Below are 25,079 nucleotides of genomic sequence, written 5' to 3'. Positions count from 1 at the left end.
TAATTTGATCTATAGATTTAATGCCATCCCAATCCAATTCCCAGCAAGTGATTTGTGAATAGCAACAAACTGATTCTAAAGTTTGTTAAAAGACCCAAAATAGCCAATATGGTACTGAAGGAAAAGGACAAAGTTGGAGGACTTGTGCTACTCAACTTTAAGACTCACTAGATAAAGCTAGAGTAATCAAGACAGTATAGTATTATCTAAAGAACAGACAAACAGATCAACGGAGCAGAAGAGAGAGCCCAGAAACAAACCCATATAAATCTCATCATCTGATCTTTGACAAAGGAGCGAAAACAATACAATGGAACAAAGATAGTTTATTCAACAATGGTGCTGGGACAACTGGACATCCACGTGCAGAAGAATGAACGTCGACACAGACTTCCCATCCTTCACAAAGTCTAACTCAAAATGATCACAAACCTAAATGTAAGATGCAAAACTATAAAACTCCTAAAAAATACCATAGGAGAAAACCTGGATGACCTTGGTGATGCCTTTTTATTTTTATTCTTTTTAAAGATTTTATTTATTTGTGAGAAAGAGATAGAGAGCGAGAAAGAGAGTGCACACAAGCAGGGGAAGTGGCAGGCAGAGGGAGAAGCAGGCTCCCCGCTGAGCAGGTTGGTTGGGGGTGTGGGGAATGAATTAGGTCACAGCGTTATCAGATGCATATTTTAACCTATGTCTCTCTGACTGCAAAATGCATGCTTTTTCTATCCCCAACACTCATCTCCAACTCCAAGACACTGAAAAACTGCAACCAGGGTCAGAAATTCACTGACAGATCCCAAAATCTGCCTGTCGTGCTAAAGCATGGAGAGGAATCTAAGTCTTCCAACTATGAGAACAAAAGGTCTTCTTAGAATGAGCCTAAGTCCTGTTATGATCCACTGGTATCTTTAAATTTTTAATTAAAAAAAATAATTTGATAGCTAGAACACTGGTACACACTGGCCTTCACCCATGGCCATGAGACTTCCCCAGCTGTTGGAGGTCTCTATACACAAATTAATGACTGCAGGCTAAGCCATTTCAACAAAATCAATTGTCTTCCTGTAAACTTTATCGTAGGCCAAATGTCCCCAAACACAGGAACCTGAAGTTGAAATAACTGTAACACCGTGGAACCCCCGGTAGTTTATGTGCCAACTTTTCTTCGCAGCGGTCTTGACGTCCCCTCCCTGAATCACTGATTCTCACTGCAACTGCTATTCAGCTCCTAGGAAAGGTGCAAGGACTCGCAGAGATCACGGGTCGCCACAGCTCACCACCCAGAGAAATCAACATGCACACGTCAGAGGCGACGTTTACCGAGACTTCCTGATGCCACACGCGCATTATCTCATGGAATTCTCACAATAGCCCTACTGCTATGGTACCTACCGTTAATGTTCTCATTTTCCAGATGAGGAGAAGGAGGCCTAGGGGTTACATGACTTGCATGGTGGAACAGTTAGGATTCGAACACTCGCAGTCGAACTCTGGAACTGTCACCCTAAAGCACTCAACTGCTTAAGGACTCCATCAAGAGAGAATGGCAAGCCGCCAAAAACGGCAGAGTGTGTTTATACTACACTGAGTAGGAAAAAGTGGTCTGATCACCTCTATCTTTTCTTGGTCACACCTGGGCACGCCATACACCTGACATTTTCATTCAGGGAGTCTGCTGAGTGGCCAAGTTGGCAGGTGTCACTCACTTGATAAAAATGAGCCATTACCTTTATTCATGTATATCCTTCACCCTTGAAAATCTCTGCTGACAGCTGTTTCTATGGTAACTAAAAGAATGAAAAAATGTTCCTAAAAGTCTAAAATTTCTGTATGTTATAGGTTTTAACATTTCACTGATTACCACCAACGCTAAAATATTTTTTTTAAGATTCATTTATTTGAGAGAGAAAGAGAGTGAGAGACCGTGTGCGCATGTGCAGGCACGCACCAGGTAGGAACAGAGGGAAAGAGAATCTCAAGCAGACTCCCCGCGGAGTGCAGAGCCTGATGCAATCTCACGATCCCTGAGATTACGACCGGAGCCAAAACAAAGAGTAGGGTGCTCAACTGAGCCACTCAAGCGCCCCAAGCTAAACTATTTTAATGTCTAAATAGAATCCATTCTATTCAATGTATAATAAATATATTTATAAAAGGCCATATCAGCACTTTTATAAATATGTAGTTTCTAAATGGCATTTATGAAACAAATAGGCAATTAGCAACATCAGGTGTTATTTGAGGATTATACTCAGGGTTGGGTACCCAAGGCTAAACACTAAGGCTTTCTAACAGTATTGTCTCCTAACTGTTCACCTATCTGAAGTACACTTCTCCCAAGGCTCCTGTTGGGTTAGTCCTAAGCACTAGGAACCACACCATTAGTGTCTATGGCCAGTCCTCTGCAATCACTCACAGCACTAGTACCTAAGTCCACTGAGGCTTTTTTTTCTTTTTTTTAAATAAACTCTACTCCCACCATGGGGCTGGAACTCACGACCCCAAAGATCAAGAGTCGCATGCTCTACCAACTGAACCAGCCAGGCGTCCCATTCACTTAGGCCTTTTTACTCATATTTAGCCAAAGTAACTACAATATAAGGGAATGAAATCAATCTTGTCAGCCTGTTGCTTACTTTAATATCTTTATCAAAGATATCTTTATCTTTATCAAACATTGTTGATACTCTAATTATTAAAAAAATAAGTACATTGATTTGTTATACTCAAAAATTACAATATTTATCTTGAGCTCAATGTCTAACCCACAATAGAGATTAAAAGCAGAAAAGCAAGAGGTTTTAATTTTTTTAAATACTGTTGTTTTAGTAATAAAATATATTTTAAATACTACCTGTTCAATTAAAACACAGTTGTCCCATATCACTAATATTGTTATATTAGGCAGTGTTCTTGTTCTTAGGAAATATAGACACTGAAATATTCAGGAGTCTGAAACTTACTGTCAAATGGTTCAAAAATAATAGTACGTATATAGAGACTGAGGAAATAAATGAAATGTGGCAAATTTAATAACTGGAGAATCTGGGTGAGGGGTTTATGAAGTTCTTTGCACTATTCTTACAACCTTCCTGTAAGTTTGAAAATATTTTGAAATAAAACCCCCACAAATTTAATCGTACCACATCATCTGGGGCAAACCTCAACAATTTGTACATGGTTTATTTTTCATTACATCACGCGTGGAAGGACGCAGTTTCTTAAACAACCAGCATTTAGATGGCTTCAATAAAGCACTGAGGGCATTGTTTAATTCTTAATTATTAATCCTGTGGTTCTCTATGGAAGGTGATGAACCATGTCACCTGTTGGTTACAATGACTATATTGCTTAACTATTGGGAAAAAAGGGGGGGGCGGGCAGTGATCTAGGAAAGGATTCTGGATATCCTGGCTGCTGGGGACCAAAAATCTTACTGGATTATGAATTAGAATCACAACGCAGGGTCCCACCTGATAATAGCTGGCTTTGGCCTCGATCATCAGCTGCTGGGTCGAGATCATCTTTTTCCTGCGTTTACACTCTTCCTTGAGTAACTTGATCTCCCCAGCCTGCTTGGCGAGGAGCTTCTTGTTCTGCTCACCCTCGGCCAGGCTCAGGCGCAGGCGCTCCTCCAGGTTGTGCAGCTGCGACGTGAGGAATTCCTGGGAGTGCAGCAGGTACTCGATGGTGAGCTGCGCCAGGCGGATGAGCTTCAGGAGCACCGGGTCCACCCCCGACTGGCAGTGCGGGCACTTCTCGTCCTCCAGCTTGCAGAAGGTGATGTTCATGATGTTCTCTTGCAGTGTCAGCACGTCCACGGCCCCCGCCACCTTGTCCACGTCGATGGCGCTCAGCCGCCGCCAGTCCACGCTCTCCAGCCGCGGCCGGAACTGGAAGAAGGGCAGGGGGCCCGACGCCGCGCTGTGGGGAGCATTGGCCATCGCGGATCGCGCGGCTGAGTCAGCTGCGGGGGCGTCGGGACCCTCCAGGCCGCTGGCGAGCGGGTAGTAGACGTGCTTCTGGAAGGGCTGCGGGAAGGAGACAGCGTGGAGGTGGAGGGGGAGCTGGGAGTGCCGGGGAGCCGCGGCAGCCGCCAGCCCCACATCCCCAGGCAGCCCGATCTCCCCGCTCTTACCATGCTTGGAAGCAAATCCGCCGCCTCCGCTGGCATCCGAAGAGGGAGCGGTCCCGTCTACCCGGCCGGGGACCGCCTCCCGGGCCGCCGCCGCCCCACCCCTCCGGAGCGGGAGATGGCTGGGTCTCCCGCGGCGGCGGCGGCCTAAGGTCCGGGCGTCCAGGCCGTTGCTATGGCAGCGCCCCAGCCTGGACCTGGAGCGAAGGGCGCGCCTGCCCCGGAGCGGTCAGCGTGCGCCCAGGGCCCTGCGGGACCAGAGAAGACCTCGTGGGCGAGAGCGTCCACCGGGAGAGGGCATCTCCTGGGCACTGGCTCTCTGGGCCACTACGCTCCCTGGCTCTGGGGCTGACACTCCATGTCCCTAAGGCGTAGAGAGCCACATTCCCCCGGCACTTTCGGTCCCAGCTACCAGCCTCCGGTTATTCACTCCTGTCCTCGCCTTAGGTTTTAAGATTAGAAATGCCTATTCATCCTCATCTTTTACACACAACTTAAAAAACGTTCAGCAACAAAACTGTAAAATTAAATGGGATGGAGGGGCATTGGCAGCAAAGGGGCAGAAAGACACTTTTGCGGTTTAACAGGAATGTTCTGTATTTTAATTTTGCTGTTTGTTGATTACCTGGTATATACATTTATCAAAATTTATCCAATTGTACATTGAAAATGAAGGGTGCATTTGTCTATTACACCTCAATGAAATTGTTTAAAAAATTAAATTAGTGGCGAGGCTCATTATATTTGTTGGCAGGTTTTCTCAATTTTACACCCAAGACCCTTTTTTTAAAATGGAGTCTTTCTTCCTCTATGAGTTGCCTACCTAAATATAAGACACTGACAGAAGCACAAATCAAGGGCGCCTGGGTGGCTCAGTTGGTTAAGCAACTGCCTTGGGCTCAGGTCATGATCCTGGAGTCCTAGGATCGAGTCCCACATCAAGCTCCCCGCTCAGCGGGGAGTCTGCTTCTCCCTCTGACCCTCCTCCCTCTCATGCTCTCTCTCACTCTCTCACAAATTAATAAAATCTTTAAAAAAAAGCACAAATCAAGGAATTTCCCCAGACAGTAATACTTGACTTGTCTTTCCAAAAGAATACATTCTCAAAATGTGAAGGTTAAAAAAAAAAAATTATATGGAGGGGAACTTTACCCATCAGCTTTGTACCATCAAGTTTTAGAGGGCCCTGGTGTTTACCTTAGGAACTTGTGTGGCAGTTGCATTCTGTTATCTGGAGAGGCTAAAATATCTCTAGCAGCAACTTGCAGACCACAGGCCTCTCATTCTTGGGGTCCTTTGGGTGCTGCCTGTGGCTACCACAGAGATCAATGAGCTGAGGAAAAGCCACACATTCCTCAATCCACGGGGGAGTCCCTGCTTGGAACAACCATCAGGAAATTTTTTTTCTTTCCTAACAGCCAGATATGTGAATAGAAGAAAGGAAAATACAATTCAGAGTAACTTAAAGCGAAGTTGTAACGTCAAATATTTTTAGCACTTTCCAGATACTGTGAACCAGAAAGAAACCCATATAAAGGCACCCAGGAAATAGAGAACACACTTCATATGACTTCATATAAACTGTACATCCAAATAACTTTTAATGGGCCTTTGGGGGAAAAAAAAAACTATTAACGGTTCACTGCACCTGGCGTAAAAGACTTACAGACCTAGGTTCAAAGTCTGATTCTTCCATTTACTTGCTGCTTGACCTAGAACAAGTTATGTCAGCCCCAGGCCTCAGTTTCCCAACCTGTTTAAAGGACGTCAGGATACCGACCTGGCACGTCTGTGGACTGTGGGCTCCATCCACTGGGCTGCAGGATCAGCGGGAACAAGGGCCGTGATTTCTCTTGCTCACCGTTTGTCCTCAGCACCTGGCAAAGGTCAGGCCCAGAGAGGGTTGAGAATTTGCCAAATGGACACGTGGATAAAGAATGATTGAATGAATTCGGCGTTTAGTTAGGTAAATGTCAGCCCGTATCTCTCCTGTTCTCTGTGTGTCTGGCGTGTGAGGGGGATTTACCCATGCTCAGGGCCCAGGCCCTTGGAGCTGAACGCGGGGGTGCTCTCTGAGCGCCCGCACTGCGGTCGGAGGAGGAGGTGCGCGGGGCTGAAGTGCCCATCTACGTTCGCTGCCGCTACTCTGGGCGCAGAGAGCCGCGCTGCGGGCCATCCTTGCCCCTTGGTTGAATCTCGGTCCCAAGATGGCCGGAACAGGAAAGAAGGGGGCACGCTTTCCCGTTCCCTCCGCCCCCCATCCCGGGGCTGGGCTGCAGCCCGGCGCGGCGCCTCTAGTCCCGGGCGCACTGCGGGGTGGCCCGCCGAACCGCAAAGACAAAGGTCGGATTACACGGGCTCCAGTGAGGCCCCCGCACTGTCCGTTAGAAGGGAAAGGGGGAGTAGGGGGCTGGCGCAGCCACGCCATCGGGGTCTGCAGTGCCTCGGCTCGCGGTCGGGGGAAGCGGGAGGAGGCCCTGGCTACGCCGGCACGGAGATGCCGGGTCTGCAGCGGGCTCCCAAGGGTTCCTCGGCTCACCCCAGCTGCGCGCTCCGTGGCGGGCGCCGGGCGCTGCAGGAGGACGGGGCGACGCTGGGGACCCAGACCCCAGAAGCGCTGCTGGCGCAGGCGGGGCCCACCGAGGCCGAGGAGCAGCCGAGCTGGAAGCGGCGGGCCGACTCCTTCTTCCAGGGCGCAGAATGAAGCTTGTCTGGTTTGGGCAAGTTGTGGCGCGGCGGGCCTGGCGCCGTTCGGGCCCTCCCAGACTCCCGGTCCGCGGGCTCCTCGGGAATCCCCCACCCCCCTCCCGCCCCCCTCCCCTCTGCGATCTCCCTCCGGCGTCTCCTCTCCGCGTCCCAGCTCCTCTGGCAGCTGGGCGGGACTGTGAGCGTCTAGACCGCAGCGCTAAAATGCGCTCCGCCAATCCCGCTGTCGGTGCAGACACGTGGTGCCGGGGCGCGCTCTGTTGCTGGCGTGGGATGTTCTCCCCGGGAAGGCTTTTCAAAGAGAAACAAGATTCAGTTCAACCCCGCGGTTGGCCTGGCCCTCAGCTAGCTAATTTACTATGGGTGCTTTATGTGAATTCTCTCCCAAGAAGAGATGCATTTTAATCGCAGAAGTCTGCAGATTCAAGGAACGTTGAAGAGGATTTCTGATGCAGCTCTGCGTTTGAGTGACGTGGAAAACGGGATTAGGGACTCTGCATGCAAGCACGCAAGGATTAAACCCACGTAGGTTTCCGCGTCTTTCGGTTAATGTCCACTTTAGGACGCAAAGCACGGTTCTTTGTTGGTAGAAAGTTTGACAGTGGCGGGGAGGAGAGGAGATGCCGTGGGACAAGAGTAGTGTGACTATATTTTTAACCTAAAATTGGAACACTTGGTCTGACAATTGGGCAAAATTCAGTATTTTAAAATAAGGAGTAATCCAGAAAGTATGCATAACAACCATGAGATTGACCTAGATTGAGGAATTTGAGTGCATTGAGTGTATTGAGTGCAAAATGTTAGTGTCTGCTGCAGCAAAAATTGTTCTTCACTTAGAAAGGAGTTAACTACAGAATCTTTGCTGGATGGTAACATGTTAACCTAAAATGCTTTTCCTTGGGCTTCTCCATGACCAAATCAACTTTGTACCATACTTTATTTAGCACAAGGCTTCAAACACAGTAATGGCTTAATAAGGATTTATGTGAATGCCTTTCTTTAGTTTTTACTTGAAATCATTAGGCCTAGGAAAGCCTTGCTAAGATTTTTTAACTTATTGAATATTAAAATGCTTAAATTTGAAAGTGAATCCAAGATCCTGTAAGAATCCTCTGAAGTAGAATGGGTAAAGATCTCTCGGTAGAATTTTCAGGCATTATGAAGTAGAAAGGTCATTGCTTTGCAAAGTCTATACTCTGTAGCCCGTTGTGGTATGTGTGAGTGAGTGAGTGTGTGTGTGTGTGTGTGTGTGTGTGTGTGTGTGTAGGATGATGTTTAACAGTATTTGATGATACACCATTTGAATTACTTGTATCCCAGATTCCCCACTGTCAGTACATTACCCCCTATATGCAGAGTTGGAAGAAATGAACTGGTTGACTTTGGCTTGGCACAGCAGCAATCATACATTCTTGATCCTTTCAAATTTCTTATACCAATTAGCACAGCCCAGCAGGGAGTGGCTATGATAATTAAATAATTCAATTTTACGCAACTATTTAGGGGCGCATGGGTGGCTCAGTTGGTTAAACGTTGCCTTCAGCTCAGGTCATGATCCCAGGGTCCTGGGATGGAGCCCTGCATCCGGCTCCCTGCTCAGCGGGAAGCCTGCTTCTCCCTCTCCCTCTGCCTCCCCCTGCTTATGCTCTCTCTCTGTCAAATAAATAAAATATTTTTAAAAAAATTTTTAAAAATTAAGAGAAAATCATAAGAGAAGATACATTTATAGTACTGTCCTATATTTGTTTAAAAAAAAATCAATGTATAAATGGACCCGCACAGTTCAAAGCCGTGTTGTTCAATGGTTAACTCAGCTCCATCCAACAACAGAAGAATACATGCTCTTCTCAAACTCACATGGAACATTCAGGAAGATAGACCACATTCTGGGCCATCAAACACACCTTAACAAATGTAAAAGAATAGAAATCATACAAAGTATGTTCTCAGATAACAGAATTAAACTGGAAATCAATAGCAGAAAGATAGCTGGAAAATTTCAAGATATTTGGAGATTAAACAACACACTTCTATATAGTACATGGCTCAAAGAAGAAATCTCAAGAGAAAAATTTAATTTGGAACTAAATAAAAATGGAACTTATCAACATTTGTGAGATGCAGTACAAGTAGGGCTTAGAAGGAAATTTGCTGGTTAGAAGTGAGTCACTTTGACTCACACCCAAGGGGGAGAGCACTTAGGTTTGCCTTTTGAAGGGAGAAAGCCTCTGAGATTTCAAGCCCGTATTCTGAACTCACCACAGCAACCCATTCCTCCCTTTGGTGGCTCCTGGTGGCCTGAGCAGTGAAATGGCCTGGTGGCAATTTCAACTTACAATTCAATTTAACCATTAATGTATTGCCTTGAACTAACTCAGATCTGGAAGATAGGTTAAAAACAAAAACAAAAACCCAAACCTAACTGTCGAGGAAGGTGGCTCAGTCCTGGCCTTTGTGGTGGGGTGGAAATCAAATAAGGACTGGGGCGCCTGTGTGACTCAGTCGTTAAGCCTCTGCCTTCGGCTCAGGTCATGATCCCAGGGTCCTGGGATCCAGCCCTGCATCAGGCTCCTCGCTCTGTGGGAAGCCTGCTTCTCCCTCTACCCCTGCTTGTGTTCCCTCTCTCACTGTCTCTCTCTGTTAAATAAATAAATAAATAAAATCTTAAAAAAAAAATCAAATAAGGACTTACGGTTTCCGGATATGCCGCACTTTGGAGCCACCTGATTCATTTATCACAACCGGATACTCACGAGAGTCAGGCTATTTTTACTGGAACCTGATTACCCTGGCCACGGTGCTGTCTGCTAGAATAACCAAGCTCCGTTCACCTCTGGTTACCTCTGTTAGCAGCTGCTACGTGGGCACATGCATCTTGAGCTGCCCCTGAGATCTGGGAATCCAACCCAGTGACCGCTCTCGCACACAGCATTCTGAGTCTAGAGAAGGCTTTTTGTACAGAGCTGTTGCTTCTCATGGGAGATGGGTACAGAATGAGTTCACTATCCCTTCATGCCCCTTCCTTGAATGTATCTTCCTGCTCTGCTGAGGCTGGGAAGTGAAAAACCATGCTTCCCCAACTCCTTTCCAGCTCATATTCTGGAAGCAAATTGGTTTCTGCCGATTAGACATACTCTTGAATGACATCAAAGAGAGACGTGAGACAGAAGCTGTTTTCCTGCTGCTGTTTTTCCTGGCAAACAAGGCCATGCGGATCCGAGCGTCAGTAGGTAACGGCAGCCGCTGACCTAAGCGTGTCTAATCACAACTTTCAGCACTGTCAAGGGGCGGTTGAGACAGTGGTGGCTTTTCTTCTTATCAGAGGATCAAACTCCAGAACTTCACAGCTCTGGTGCTTCCCCCCTCCACACGCTGCCCCCGTCTCTTTCAGTGATTTTGCAAGCGTCTAGTTGGGTGCAGTTATCTTACTGCTTAAACTATCCAGAGCGGCTTCACCTTCCTGCCATAAAACGGTACTGATACCCCTTAACCTATACTTTTCGTTACTAAAATGAAAGTTTATATCAAAGATGTGGTCAGGAGGTGCCTGGACTCCATGAGCATCATCTGTCCAATCCTTTATTCCCTCTTCCTCGAGTGTCTGAATTCCTTCCTTTATACTTGTTAAGGGATTTCTGACTTTTGGGATATAATTTGTTGTGGGGACAAGGTTCAGTGCACATTCACATTGGACAGTCTTACCCCAACTTGTTATACTCTGAATACACAATCTCTGGGAGGTGCCCCTATCTCTACATTCCGCCAGATAGACTATAGGGACCCTGCTCCTGATCTAGCAACCTCAAAGTCTAGTCCCACATTCTCCCAATTTGGGGGGCTATAAGTTAGCGAATTTCTACAACTTCTTCTAGGCTTCTAACTCTGATGTACCAATATTCGGGATTGCCTCCCCTCCCCCTACCAAGGCCATGAGAATTGTAGCTGGTTGCCATAGCAACAGTGTGACGTGGCTTCTGAGGGAAATTATTAGTTCTCACATGCAAAGGTGGCGAAGTGTCCTCGGCCAAAGAAAGCAGGGTGAGGAGTTATTTCAGGATGGTTCGAGGTCTTCAGTTCCTTTATGTCAGTTCCTCTCAAACTTTCATCAGCATCCTCTGGAGGAATGCCAAACCCCAGAACTGTGCCTACCCCTAGAGTTTCTGATTTAGTAGGTCTGGGGTAGAGCTGGAAAATTTGCATTTCTTTTAAGATTTTATTTTCATTTATTTGAGCAAGAGCGAGAGAGATCACAGAGGGAGAAGGAGAAGCGGACTCCCTGCTGAGCAGAGAGCCCAGTGCAGTGCTCAATCCCAGGACACTGAGATTATGACCTGAGCCAAAGGCAGACACTGGACAGAGTGAGCCACCCAGGCACCCTGAAAATTTGCATTTTAACAAGTTCCCAGGGAATGCCAATGCCACTGGTCTGGGGACCAGTGCATCTTTGAGATGTACTACATTCAGTCTTACAGATCCTCTTAAATGTTGCCTTTTCCATTTGCCAGGATGCACTGCCTTCTGATCACTTCGCCAACCTTCATATGAAGGACCTAGAAAGACTTGCGAACCCAACTCACAAAATCAGTTTCTGGGTTTGGTTTGTACATTCTCGGTCTTACAGCTTTCGATAGGAATCGCTTTTGGTTTTTGTTGTTGTTGTTTGTTTGTTTGTCAAAGTCACAGAAAAAACTGGAATATCACAAAGGTGAAATCTTGAGATTTGATCTCCTTCTCCTGTTTTAAGTTATATGTTGGGTGGAAAACAACCATGATGCCTGGTTGTCCGCCATTCTTCATCATTTAAATTGGTCAGTGCAACAACTACTAGGCTCCCAGAGCCCCAACCTTAGTGAAAGAACAGGGCCCGTGAATATTAATGGAGCTTCATATTCTTTTGCCTCCTATTAGCCAAATAACTCATTCCAAACACCCCACATTTCCCCAAGGATGCCAATTTTCTGGCACCAATTTCTGTATTAATTAAGATTCTTTGCTTTGCTTGTCAGTAAGAGAAACCGATTCTGTTAACGTAAAGGGGTGGGGTGACTGGCAGGATAGTGGATAGCTCACATTACCAAAGGAAAAATCAATTAGGCTTCATGAAAGACAGTAACCAGGTGAGCTCCAGAGTTCTCCAGCCCCTTCTTCCTCCAGCCCTTTGGAATTCCACTCCAGATTCCAATTCCTGTGAGAGGGAATGGGATGGACCTAGCGTGGGTCATGGTGGTGATGGGCTGTGATAGAGATACAGTCACTAGTCCAGTACCCAACACAACTGCACAGAAAGGAGAGGGAAACTCCCCAAAAGGAAGATATTCCAAGCAGAAGATTAACATGTCTAATACGAACAGATGTCTAATATGAACAGCGCCAACTCTCCCCTTTATCACCCAGCTCTATGACCTTTATTTTAGGAAAGGTATCCTGATGCTTTTCTTCAAAACATTCTCTCTCCCTAAACTGAAGAGTCAAGATTTGAAGATGCAGGTATCACAGAACAAAGGATAGCACCTTTATATCCCTTTGAATAATTTGGATTTTTGTCTCTCAGGGAAGTACGTCCTCTTCGGTTATAGATTCTTTGTCTAGATTCTGGGGTCTCGGCTTCCTTCATTCAGATACTAGGATCCTAACCAGCTCAAGACAGGACAGTCACTGTTGCTTAGAAAAGGACAGAAGGGTCTCCTGGGTGGCTGAGTTGGTTGAGTATCTGACTCTTGGTTTTGGCTCTGGTCATGATCTCAGGGTCTTGAGTTTGAGCCCGACGCCAAACCCCATGTTGGGCTCTGGGCTCCCCGAAGAGTCTGCTTGAGATTCTTTACCCCTCCCGCTCCCTCCCCCCCCCCCGCTTGAGTTCTTTCCCTAAATAAATAAATAAATAAAATCTTAAAAAAAAAAAAGAAAGAAAAGGATAGAAAACCAAATACATTCATAGGAATTTTCCCATTCTTTTAGGGATATATGCTGTTGCTTGGTGTTTCCTTCTTTCTTGTTCTGCCGCCTTCTAATTTTACCTTCACCTGGAATAGTAAGGGGAGGCAGGGTTCAGAAGCTGGTTTTGTTCCTTGTGGAAGCCAGTCCTTCTCTCTCTCAAGCACACATCAAGTCTGTATCCCAAAGGGCAAGAGGACTTACAGGAGCCAATACACAGTCTAGAAGTACCAGAGTGGCTGGCAACCAGAAATTGTATCAGCTGGCTTTCACCAGATTATGCTGAAGTATCAAACAATCCCCAAAATATCATATTTATGATAGAAAAGTCTATTGTTTATGTTTTCCATCAGTTGTATGTTTGCTGTGGCTTTGACAAGTGGTCTCCTTACAGGACCCAGACAAAAGAAGCAGCCCCTTTCTGGGACATGCTTTTCTTTTGGCAAAAGAGCCAAGTCTCATATTGGCTCTTAAAATCTGAGAGAGAATGAGAAACCAAAAGTGGTAAATCAGGCCCTCTGGATGAAGGGTACATGAGGTTAATTTGTACTATCTTTGTAACTCTTTAGACTAGGATGTAGGTTCCCCCCAATATCTGAAAATAGGGCATTCCTATAAAATCTTCTGTAAGCCGAAACGATGTAAAGCGAAGAAGCGATTACGTTAATTTATATGCAAGATGTTTTGAGCACTCCCAGACCCCAAAATTTACCTCTCCTTAGGCTTTTCTGATACCTTATGACACATCTTGCTAATGGATGCACAGAATAAACCGAGATAAAGCGCCGATGCTCAGAAACACCTTTCAAAACTCTGGTGGCTTGGGGCGGCGATGCTGAGTGTAGCTCCTGGGGAAGGGACTTGGTGACATCACTCTTGGAGCTGACGGTGCTCACTGCTGCAAAACACATGCTGAATGCTATTTTTTTTTTTAAGATTTTATTTATTTATTTGACACAGAGAGAGACAGCGAGAGAGGGAACACAAGCAGGGGGAGTGGGAGAGGGAGAAGCAGGCTTCCTGCTGAGCAGGGAGCCCAATGCTGATGCCGGGGCTTGATCTCAGGACCCTGGGATCATGACCTGAGCCGAAGGCAGATACTTAATGACTGAGCCACCCCAGGTGCCCTGCTGAATGCCATTTTTGCTTTTTTTCTCATAAAAGAGAAAATCCTCTTCTGATTTCTTTTGGTTAGAGTAAACAGGTACTAATGTTGGTCTTTTGTAAAAGTGAAGTGGCATATCTTGACCTTTTGAAAAGGCGGTGGGGTCGGGGTACCTGTATAAATTTGTCTTATTTAAAGGTGTTGCATGTTAAACAACTTATGGTATTGTATGGAAGTGTTCAATCACTATATTGTACACCTGAAACCAGTAGTATACTGTATGTTAACTAACTGGAATTTAAATAAAAACGTTAAAAAATAATAAAGGAAGTCCAGAAGGAGGCAGTGTGGGTCTGTATACCGGCTCCATGAAGTTACTCCCAGCTTCTCCCTGCTCTCTGCAACTTTAGATGTGTCCTGCCTCCTTGTGGCTGAAGATGGGTGCTGCAGTCCCCACCGTCGCCCTCAATCCGGGTCTCTGCATGGAGGAAGGGGAGAGTATCTGTGTAACATTTAAGTGTAAAATTATGTCAAAGTAAAAAGTTAGGAAAAACAAGTGATTTGTGTAAGCACATTTCTTTTTAAAATGAAGTTTCGATAATTATTTTAGCTAGGTATCAGAATGGGGTTCCTGACAGTGATGAATCTAGCCATTTAGGACTAGAAATTTAGGATTTCTAGAAGTGTGAAGGACTAGAGATTTAGGATTGTGACAAAGGGGATCATCAAAGGGGAAAGAGGATCTAATAAGAAGTGAAGCTTCACGAGATTATTTTTCTTGGAGGCAAATATAATATGTGAGTCCAGAAAAAAATTTCTTCCAGAATGACTCATAGGAACAATATTCTGGTGTTCTCGGCATGGTAAAAATGGCTGATCTGTGGCCTTTATTCTTAAATAAGTTTGGCTCAAATGCCTTATAGCATTGAATGCTTAGCAATGACTGACCCGGTCCAAATTTTCTCTTATAAATGACTTGAACTTTCTGTCTGGCTGTCCATAGTATTACTTCTTTTTCCTTAGAATTCGTCACTTTTACCTGGATAGGTCTCAAGAGTGACAGTTCTGAGACTATTTTTCCTGGTACAAAGTGTGTTCTTTTAAGGTACAGATTCGAGGGGGCACCTGGGTAGCTCAGTTGGTTAAGCATCTGCCTTCGGCTCAGGTCATGATCCCGGAGTCCTGGGACTGAGCCCCACCTTGGGCTCTCTGCTCAGTGGGGAGTCCGCTTCTCCCTCTGCCACCCCCCAGTACATTAATAAATACAATCTTTTAAAAAGGTACAGATTCAAGTCCTCTTTTAATCTTAGAGAATTGTCTTATGTGTTGATTGATATATGTGTTCTCTTTCTGTATTTCCATTTTCTGCGTTGGGAACTCAGAACTGTGTGTATAATTGGATATTGCTTGCCTGTCTTTCACCTCCATATTTTTTTCTGCCAATTCTTATTTTAATAAACATTTTTGTTGAGTTAAAATATACCTACGATAACTGCACAAATCATAAATGCATAGCTCATTGAATTATCACAAAACGAACATACCCATGTAGCCACAACTCATATTCTAATTTTTAAAAACATTTTATTTAATTTCATTTCGCTTTCTTTTCTCATTCCTATTCTAGGTGGTTTTTTTTTTTTTTAAAGATTTTATTTATTTGACAGAGAGAGCACAAGCAGAGGGAGAGAGAGGGAGAAGCAGGCTCCCTGCTGAGCAAGGAGCCCGATGTGGGACTCGATCCCAGGACCCTGGGATCATGACCCGGGCTGAAGGCAGCCGCTTAACCGACTGAGCCACCCAGGTGTCCGGTTTGTTTTTTTTTTAAGATTTTATTTATTTATTTGACAGAGAGAGACACAGCGAGAGAAGGAACATAAGCAGGGTGAGTGGGAGAGGGAGAAGCAGGCTTCCCACTGAGCAAGGAAACCCATGCGGGATTTCATCCCAGGACCGTTGGGATCATGACCTGAGCTGAAGGCAGATGCTTAACTGATTGAGCCACCCAGGTACCCCAGGTGCCCCAGTCTTTCTAGGTTTTCAGCATGATTCTCCTTCCAGTTTGACCCACACTGCTGTAATGACTTCTTTTTTTTTCTTCCACATTTTTCCTGAGTTTTGTCAGCTTTCAACTCTCATTGCTATTTCTCCATTTCCTTCCTAGGCTCTTTATCTCTACTATGTTCTTTTAGTATATTGTATATTTATAGGAAAAAGCTAGATACTGAGTATACACTGTCTATAATCACACAATACATGCAACATCTAAATACGTAATGATCTGTGGTCCATCACCAGAGCAAAATACGTAACATTTCCAGTATATAGGATCCCATATATTCTTAACAGATAATACCCCCTACCCAGAGATAATTTCCGTTCAGACCTCTATCACTCTAGATTAGTGTTGTTTCTGCTTGAATTTCTTCATATAAATGGAATTATCCAGTAAATAGTCTTTTGTGTTATTATTTTTAATTGTGGTAAAATATACATAATGAAAATTTATCATTTTAATCATTTTTAAGTGTACAGTTCAGTATTATTAAGTATCTTCACATTGTTGTTACAGTACATAGTCCTTTGTGTTTGCATTTTTAAAATCATTATATGAATGAGTTTATCATAGTTTTTTTTTTTTAATCCATTCTCCTGTTGAGACATTTTCAGTATGTGGCTATTATGAATAAAGCCGCTAAGAACATTATTGTATGAGGCTTTTTATGGACATATGTTTTCATTTCTCTAATACCAATACCTGGGAGAGGAGTTGCTAGGTCATTGAGCACACATAGACTTAACTTTGTAACACATTAACAAACAGTTTTCCAAAATCGTTTGTACCATCTCATGGTCACCAGCGAGCGTGAGAGTTAACAGCTGCTCCAAATGCTTGCAACCCTTGGGATTATGGATTGTTTTTCATTCTAATGTAACGTGTAGTGTAGTAGTGGTACCTCTTTTAGGTTTCAATTTGCATTTCTTTGATGATAAATGATGTTGCACACTGTTTCATGTTCTTATTGGGGCACTTGATTCTGTCCTTTTTGATTACATATCTTTGAATGAGGTGAAGTTTTCCTAAAATTGTTTTTGTAGGAAGTTTGTATAGTGTGTGTTCCATACTTGGTCATCATGTTTCTTATGATCCAATTAGTCCAGGTTTTACTTCTCCCGTGCAAAGGGAGACGTGTAACTGTAAAGCTGTTCATCGTGTGAAGTTTCTCTTCTCTCCCTCTGCCATGGCGATAAATTGCTTCCGGGAAATGAGAATCAACAAATAAGTGAGTCATGTTTCAGGCCCATATCTTTTGCTTCTTGGAACCGAAGCGTGTCCTAAGTGCTTCTGTCACCAACGAATGCATCTCATTTTTCTTGTTGCGGACAAGATATTTGAGTTCTGTGCTATAGGAAATGCCTCTGACCTTGAAGAAGTCTCTTGCCGCTTTTTTTTTTTTTTTTTTAGATGTGCATTCTAAAGCAGGCATCCTCTCTCTGATTCCTCTGCTGTTTGGCATTACTCCCACTTATTGAGATGAGAGTTGGAGATTCAACATTCTCCTACATTTTGCTACGGATGTAATTAGCTTTTCTGTTTCTTATTTGCTGCAGTGATGGTGGTGGCTTTGGGTGATTTCCAAGAGGGAAAGGAGATACTGACAGGACACTACCATCTTCAAAGTAGGAGTTTTGATAAATATCAGTTACCAAGTTAAAGCAGTTTGCTTCCATATTTTGCTGAGATTATTTTTTCTTTTAAACATGAACGATGGCTGTATTTTATTTAGGGATTGATTATATTAGAATGATTTTTCATCCACCTGTTAACTTTTTTTTTAAGATTTTATTTATTTATCAAAGAGAGAGAGAGAGCATGAGAAGGGGGAGGGGCAGAGGAAGAAGCAGGCCTCCCCACCGAGCAAAAAGCCCGATGCAGGACTCGATCCCAGGACCCCGAGATCATGACCCCAGCCAAAGGCAGACGCCCAACCGACCGAGCCACCCAGGTGTCCCTCCACCTGTTAACTTGATGTATTTCACTGAAAGATGTTCTGATGTTGATCTATCCTGTGTCCCTGGATCCAATCTTCGTAGTTACCTTTCATTTTTAGCTGCACGAATTTGATTTGGAAATATCCCATTTAAGACTGCTATAATTGATGATTTTTTTTTCTTTCCAATTTTAGCATCAAGCCTCTTAAAATGAGTCAGAGATATTCCTCTTTTAAAAAATACTCTGAAATACTTTGTATAAAGCAGGGATTACAAATCTGTGGGGGCCAGTGGCTTTTTTTAGAAAGAGACACATAATTACTAATTTACTTTCTTTAATAGCTATTAGCTTACTCAGGCATTCTATTTTTCTTTTCATCTCTACTTTCAAATTTGTTGGCATAAAGACATTAAGTGTTTTATCTTATAAATTAAAACATCTCCACCATATTTGTAGTTATGTGCTTTTATTTTTAAATTCAATTAATTTTTTTTTTAGAGAGAGAGAGTTAGAGCAGGGGTGGGGGAGGGGCAGAGGGAGAGAGAGAATCTCAAGTAGACTCCATGCCCAGCATGGAGCCTCCCATGGGCTTGATCTCAGGACCCTGAGATCATAACCTGAGCCAAAGTCAAGAGTCAGCCACTCAGCTGACTGAGCCACCCAGGCACCCCAATGTGTGCTCCTTTTAAATTCTAGTATGTCTTTTCTTGTTTTGTTTCTTTTTTTTAAGCTTGCTCTATTTTTGTCTGTTTTGTAACTTCTATCAATATTGAGCTTTTTGCTCTAGATCTCTCATATTTCTTTGCCAGTCCCAGTACAGTAATTTCTGCTCATTTTTTCATTACTTTTTCCCTTTTGCTTCTTTATTTCTGTCTTAATAGTGTTTCTAGCATCCTGAGCTGAATGCATCATTCATTTCACTTTAGCAGCATTCCACAAATTATGATAATGTAGCATTTTCATTATCATCTTGTTTTGGGTAATTTGGAACTTTTGTGATGATTTTGTCTTTACCATGACTAATTTAGAGACAATTTTTGTTGTTATTGTTCCTAAGCACATGACTTGGAAAAATCTGTTTATTGTGGACTTTCAATTTAACTGCACTAAGTTAAAGAACATGAAATATATGATAACAATTCATAGGAATTTGTAAAACTTTCTTTGTGAACTAGGATTTGGTAGATTTTTAAAACTATTCCATATTTGAAAAAAAAAAGTCCTATTTGGTAGGCAGAGTATCATCTCTCTCTCTTTGTTAGATAAAGTATTAGATAAAGCTCGTTAAATTTTTGCTCGCATTTACTAAGATTTTCTAGGAGTTTCCAATCCTTACTAAGATTTTTGTGTGTGCTTGGTCTAAGAGTTTCTGATGGTGATGTTTTAAAATGTCTCCTAATCATTAAATCTCTCACTTTGTGTTCCAGAGTTTATTCCATCTAGTAGTAGTTCTGTGTGTGTGTGTGTGTGTGTGTGTGTGTGTATTAGGTAGTTTTTTTTTTTCAAATTTCAGGGGCTAATCTTTTTTTTTTTAATTTCTAAGAGTATTTATTAATTGTTGTGATGGGTTAAATAATTCCCCTCAGCCCAAAATTCAAGTCTGCTCAGAACCTCAGAATATAACTTTATTTGGAAATGGGTCTTTGCAGATGTAATTGGTTATGAAGAAGAGGAGAGGACATATAGAAGAATGCCACACAAAGATGGAAGCAGAGATTAGGGTGAGGTACTATGGGCTAAGGAATGCCAAGGATTGCTATGGGCCACCAGAAAGGAGGGAAAAGCAAGGAAGGATTCTTTTCTAGAGGCTTCAGAGGGAGTACGGCCCTGTTAACTCCTTGATTTTGGACTTCTGGTTTCCAGAACGATAAGGAAATAAATTTCTGTTGCTTTAAAACCATACACTTTGTTGCAATTTATTATGGCAGCCCTAGGAAATTAATACAATATTTTTTGCATCCACCTGTTCTCATTTTGTTTATGCCTGTTTTGTTCTGTACTTCCTTTCTTGTATTTATGGATGTATTATATTGGATGTATTGTATGGATGTTCTTGTACTTATGTCTATAAAGCATGCTTAGTCTATAAAGTTAATTTCCTCTTAAATGAGTTCAGGTTCAGTTGTTGATTTGTTGCCTGTCCTTCTTAGCACTACAGTTCTTTTTTTTTCTTTAAGATTTTATTTATTTATTTGAGAGAGGGTGCACTAGCAGGGGCGGAGGGGAAGAGGGAGAGGGAGAAGCAGACTCCCCGCTGAGCAGGGAGCCCAATGCGGCGCTCGATCCCAGGACCCTGGGATCATGACCTGAGCCGAAGGCAGATGCTTAACCATCTGAGCCACCCAGGCGTCCCTTTAACATTACAGTTCTCGATGTTTTGAACTTTTATTTTGCAGTTCTATTTTGGGTGGAAAGGGAAGGTTTTGTTTATCTGCTTGTTTTTCCACTTTTCTTTTTTTCTAGGCTCACTCTCTGCTGTTATATAACATCGGTTCCAGGCTGATATTGCAGAGCCAGTCAGGAGCGGCTCGATTCCCCTTTTCTGGGTTTCTACAATTCCATGTAAACAAGTAGTCATAACAGAGCTGCTGGTGATGGAGTCAGCGCCAGGGAGAATGAGGAGGCTGTCTCTGGGCTTACTTTTGGTCCCTTCCTAGATCTAAAACAGGCTAGTATTGCCATGGCTTCTGCTTACACGTGACTTTGTGGGTTTTTTTCCCCCCTACTTTTAGTCCTTGGAAATGTTTATCTTGGCTTATACTCTAGCGAGGTCCTTTTGTTTGCTTGTTTTCTCATTTTAGTTTCCACATCACTGCTGTGAATTTGAAATAGAGGTTCAGCGAGTGAACCTTTTGTGTCTTCTTGCCAGTTGGCCTTTCCAGAGCCTATCAAAAAGATTGTAGGCCAGGGGCGCCTGGGTGGCTCAGTCGTTAAGCATCTGCCTTCGGCTCAGGTCGTGATCCCGGGGTCCTGGGATCGAGCCCCGCATCGGGCTCCCTGCTCCGCGGGAAGCCTGCCTCTCCCTCTCCCGCTCCCCCTGCTTGTGTTCCCTTTCTCGCTGTCTCCTCTCTGTCAAATAGATAAAAAAATAAAATATAACTCTCCCTTTTAAAAAAAATATTGTAGGCTACACTTTTGTATCGCAATTGAGTAGAAATTAACTACATGAATGTAACCTGATTACTCACCTGGTCCTACTGCCATCCGTCCCATCGAGTACCCGCCCCCATACATGCCAGATTTGTTGGCTTCTCTCCATCTCTATCTCTGCTATTACCGCCATACTTCAAGCTACCATCACCTTCATCTGGAATGCGGCAAGAGCCGCCTAACTGCGCAGGCTGCTTATCCCTCTATAATCTGTTGCTTATACAGCAGCGAGAGTGATCGCTTGTAAACCTAAATCCAATCATGTCAGCCCTTTGTTACAACCCTCTGGTAATTGCATTGTTCGGCAGAATAAGAGGAAGCCTCTCTTGTAGTGGCCTAGATGGCACTATAAGATCTGGCTTCGGTCTGCCTCCTGACGTCATGTTATTCTGCTGCCACCCCCCCCCCCCCACCAGGTTATCACATTTCAACATGCTATTCCTAAAACACACTAAGACTGTTTCCATTTCAGAGCCTCTGTATTTGCTATTTCCTCTGCTAGGCTCCTAAACCAGCTGGCTGCTTTTCCTAAATCAGGCCTCATTTTCTGTCCTCCCCCTCTACCCCCATTCATGAGCAGTCCTATTGGCTCTGCCTCCAAGATACTTTCCAAATCCTACCATTTCTTTCCATCTTCACCATTACCATCTTGGGTATAAAACCTGCCACCTGGTAACTGTTACTGTTCTTGCTCACTGAAACAGATATGTTAGGGCTTATTGACTATCGTGGTGCCCCAACAGACTCCCTAGTGCCTTTGAAGTTATGTGGAGTCATGTCACTAATTATGGCCAATGGAAATGTAAATGGCATCTGTCACTTCTGGATTCAAGCTCTAGTTTTCTTTCCATGCCTGGGCAACCACAAGACGTTGGCTATGTTATTATGGTATTCACTACTTGTAGAGGGTTGTACAGGATTTGCCTTGTAGGGAGTTTCAGGAAGTATGTTGGAATCTGTGTGCTTTGACTGTGCCCCAGAAATTTTGGGATGTTGTATTTTCATTTTTATTCAGTTCTGATATTTTCTAATTTCCCTCAAGACTTCCCTTTTGACCCATGGGTTACTTAGAAGTGTGTTGTTTCCAAGTATTTGGAGATTTTTCCTCTTACCTTTCTGTTATTGATTTCTAGGTTCATTGTAACATGGCCAGAGAACATACTTTATATAATTTCTTTTATAATTGCAATTATTTTAAATTGGTTAAGGCTTGTTTTATGATGTAGGATATGGTTTATCCTGGTGAATGTTCCATGTGCACTTAAAAAGAATGTGTATTTGGTAGAGTGTTCTATAAATGTCGATTATATTCAGTTGGTTGATGAATAATTCTATTGATTTTCCCTGCTGATTTTCTGTCTACTCATTCTAGTTATTACTGAGAGAGGAATGTTGATGTCTCCAACTAAAATTGTGAATTTGTTTCTTTTGCCTTTCAGATCTGCTAGTATTTTGCTTCATGTATTTTGAAGTCCTTTTGTTAGGTGTGTATCATTTAGGATTGATAATCTTCTCATTGAATCGATCCTTTTATTATTATGTAATGTCCCTCTTTATCCCTGGTAATTTTGTTTTTCTTTGAATTCTATTTTGTTTGATATTAATCAGTCATTCTAGCATTCTTTCTTTTTTTAATGTGTTTTTCCACAGCTGTACAGAGATTTAGTACATTTTTAAAAATTGTGGTAAAAAATGCATAGCAAAATTAGCCACATTAACCATTTTTAAGCATACAGTTCAGTAGGATAAGTATATTCACATTGTTGTGCAATAGAACTTTATCATGATGTAAAATTGAAACAATAGCTCCCCATTTCTTCTTCCCCCAAGCCCCCGGAGATCCCGATTCTACTTTGGTTTTATAGGTTTGACTACTTTATTTATTTATTTAATATTTTATTTATTTATTTGACAGAGAGAGACACAGTGAGAGAGGGAACACAAGCAGGAGGAGGGGCAGAGGGAGAAGCAGGCTCCCCACGGAGCAGGGAGCCCGATGCGGGGCTCCATCCCAGGACCCTGGGATCATGACCTGAGCTGAAGACAGACGCCTAATGGCTGAGCTACCCAGGTGCCCCAACTACTTTAGATATCCACTCCAGTGTTCTTTTGATTAGTGTCTGAATGATAAATATTTTCTTCCATCTCTTTACTTTTTTTTTTAGGAGAGACAGAGAGTGCACACACGTGAGCAGAGGTAGGAGGGGCAGAGGGAGAGAGGGAATCCCATGCGGGCTCCACACTCAGCATAGAGTCTGATGCGGTGCTTGATCTCATAACCTTGAGATCATGACCTGAGCTGAAATCAAGAGTCAGACACTTAACCTACTGAGCCACCCATGGGCCCCTCCATCCCTTTACTGTTTTTTAAAAAAAGAACTCTATTGAGTTATAATTGATATAATTTACCCATTTAAAGTGTACAATTAAATGTTTTTAAGTATATTCATAGATATATGCAACCATTACCACTACCTAATGTAAGAGTATTTTCATTACTCTCAAAAGAAACCCTATACACATTAGTAGTCACTCCCTCTTCTTCCTTACTCCCAGCCCCAAATACCTTCTTGCCTGTATAGATTTACCTATCCTGGTTATTTCACATAAATGGAAGCATACAATTCTGTGACCAGTTTCTTTAATTTACCATAATCTTCTTCAAAGTTCATTCATGTTTTAGCATGTATCAGTACTTTATTCCTTTTTTTAAAAAAGAGATTTTATTTATTTGAGGGGCACCTGGGTGGTTCAGTTCTTAGGCGTCTGCCTTCGGGTCAGGTCTTGATCTTGGGGTCCTGGGATTGAGCCCCACATTGGGCTCCCTGCTTGGCAGGAAGCCTGCTTCTCCCTCTCCCACTCCCCCTGCTTGTGTTCTTCCTCTTGCTAACTCTGTCAAATAAATATTTTTTAAAAGATTTTTTTTTAAAGATTTTATTATTTGACAGAGAGGGACACAGCGAGAGAGGGAGAAGCGGGAGAAGCAGGCTCCTGGCTGAGCAAGAAGCCCGATGGGGGGCTCATTGTAAGACCCTGAGGTCATGACCTGAGCCAAAGGCAGACATCCAACCAACTGAACCACCCAGGCACCCCTAAAGGAATGGATCTTAAAAGTCCTCATCATGAGAAAAAAAGTGTAACTATGTGGTGATAGGTGTTAACTAAACTTATAATCATTTTGCAATGTCTACATATATCAAATCATTGTACACCTACAGCTAATACAATGTTATATTTCAGTTATATCTCAATAAAAAATTTAAAAACAGAGCTCTATTTCTTCTGATTTGATTATATGAAATCAATGATTTCATTGATTGTGCGCTGCTTGTGCGCTGTCTCTCAAATAAATATATAAAATCTTAAAAAAAATTGGTTCCTTTAGCAACTTTCAAATATACAATATAGTATTGTTAACTATAGTCTCCATGTTGTACATTATATCCACAGGACTTATAACTGGATGTTTGTTTGAACTTTTTGATCACCTCATCCATTCCTCCTTCCCCCCTTTGGCAACCACCAATTCCTTCTCTGTATCCATGAGTTTTTTTTAGATTCCACATATAAGTGAGATCATACAGTATTTATCTTTCTCTGAGTTATTTCACTTAGCATAATGCACACAAGGTCCAGCCATGTTGTTGCAAATGGCAAGATTTCCTTCTTTTTATGGCTAAATAATAGTCCTCTGTGTGTGTGCACATGTCTGTGCATGCGTGCCACATTTTCTTTATCCATTCATCTATTAATGGACACTTAGGTTGTTTCCATGTCTTGGCTATTTTAAGTAATGGTGCAATGAACATGGAGGGGTGGACACAGAGCAGTTTGCAAAAAATCAATTATTCATTCCAACTGCCCAAAGATTCATGTATTTATCATAAATATTACATGAACGTTTCATTTAACTCATTTTTATACTTATTGGTAAACTAGTAAGTTTGCATTTGACAACAAACACAGAAAAGCATTACTCTTTTACTCCAGCTAAAACATCACTGGTGTATAGCGTGCACTTCGGATTGTGCCGGGGACGCCAGAGGAAATGGCCT

At 43.0% G+C, this 25,079-nt stretch overlaps 1 protein-coding gene across 3 annotated transcripts in view; it reads right to left on the bottom strand.

Moving 5' to 3' along the window:
* The window catches only part of DZIP1 (DAZ interacting zinc finger protein 1), a 49,336-nt gene extending 42,383 nt beyond the window's left edge, over positions 1 to 6,953 (bottom strand). For all 3 annotated transcript variants that reach the window (XM_027589910.2, XM_027589911.2, XM_027589914.2), the window contains exons 1-5: positions 6,678 to 6,953; positions 5,919 to 6,015; positions 5,336 to 5,549; positions 4,142 to 4,386; positions 3,477 to 4,034 (exon numbers count right to left, since the gene is read on the bottom strand). In XM_027589910.2, coding sequence (XP_027445711.2) covers positions 3,477 to 4,034; positions 4,142 to 4,177 — 594 coding nt within the window. In that variant the 5' untranslated portion in view covers positions 4,178 to 4,386; positions 5,336 to 5,549; positions 5,919 to 6,015; positions 6,678 to 6,953. The remainder of the gene's footprint in view (positions 1 to 3,476; positions 4,035 to 4,141; positions 4,387 to 5,335; positions 5,550 to 5,918; positions 6,016 to 6,677) is intronic.
* Positions 6,954 to 25,079: the final 18,126 nt, after the last annotated feature.

Source organism: Zalophus californianus, chromosome 3 (genome assembly GCF_009762305.2).
Source record: "Zalophus californianus isolate mZalCal1 chromosome 3, mZalCal1.pri.v2, whole genome shotgun sequence".
In the NCBI taxonomy this organism is placed as follows: domain Eukaryota; kingdom Metazoa; phylum Chordata; class Mammalia; order Carnivora; family Otariidae; genus Zalophus; species Zalophus californianus.
Note: the sequence above shows the minus strand (reverse complement) of the source record. Positions and strands in the feature narration are given on the sequence as shown.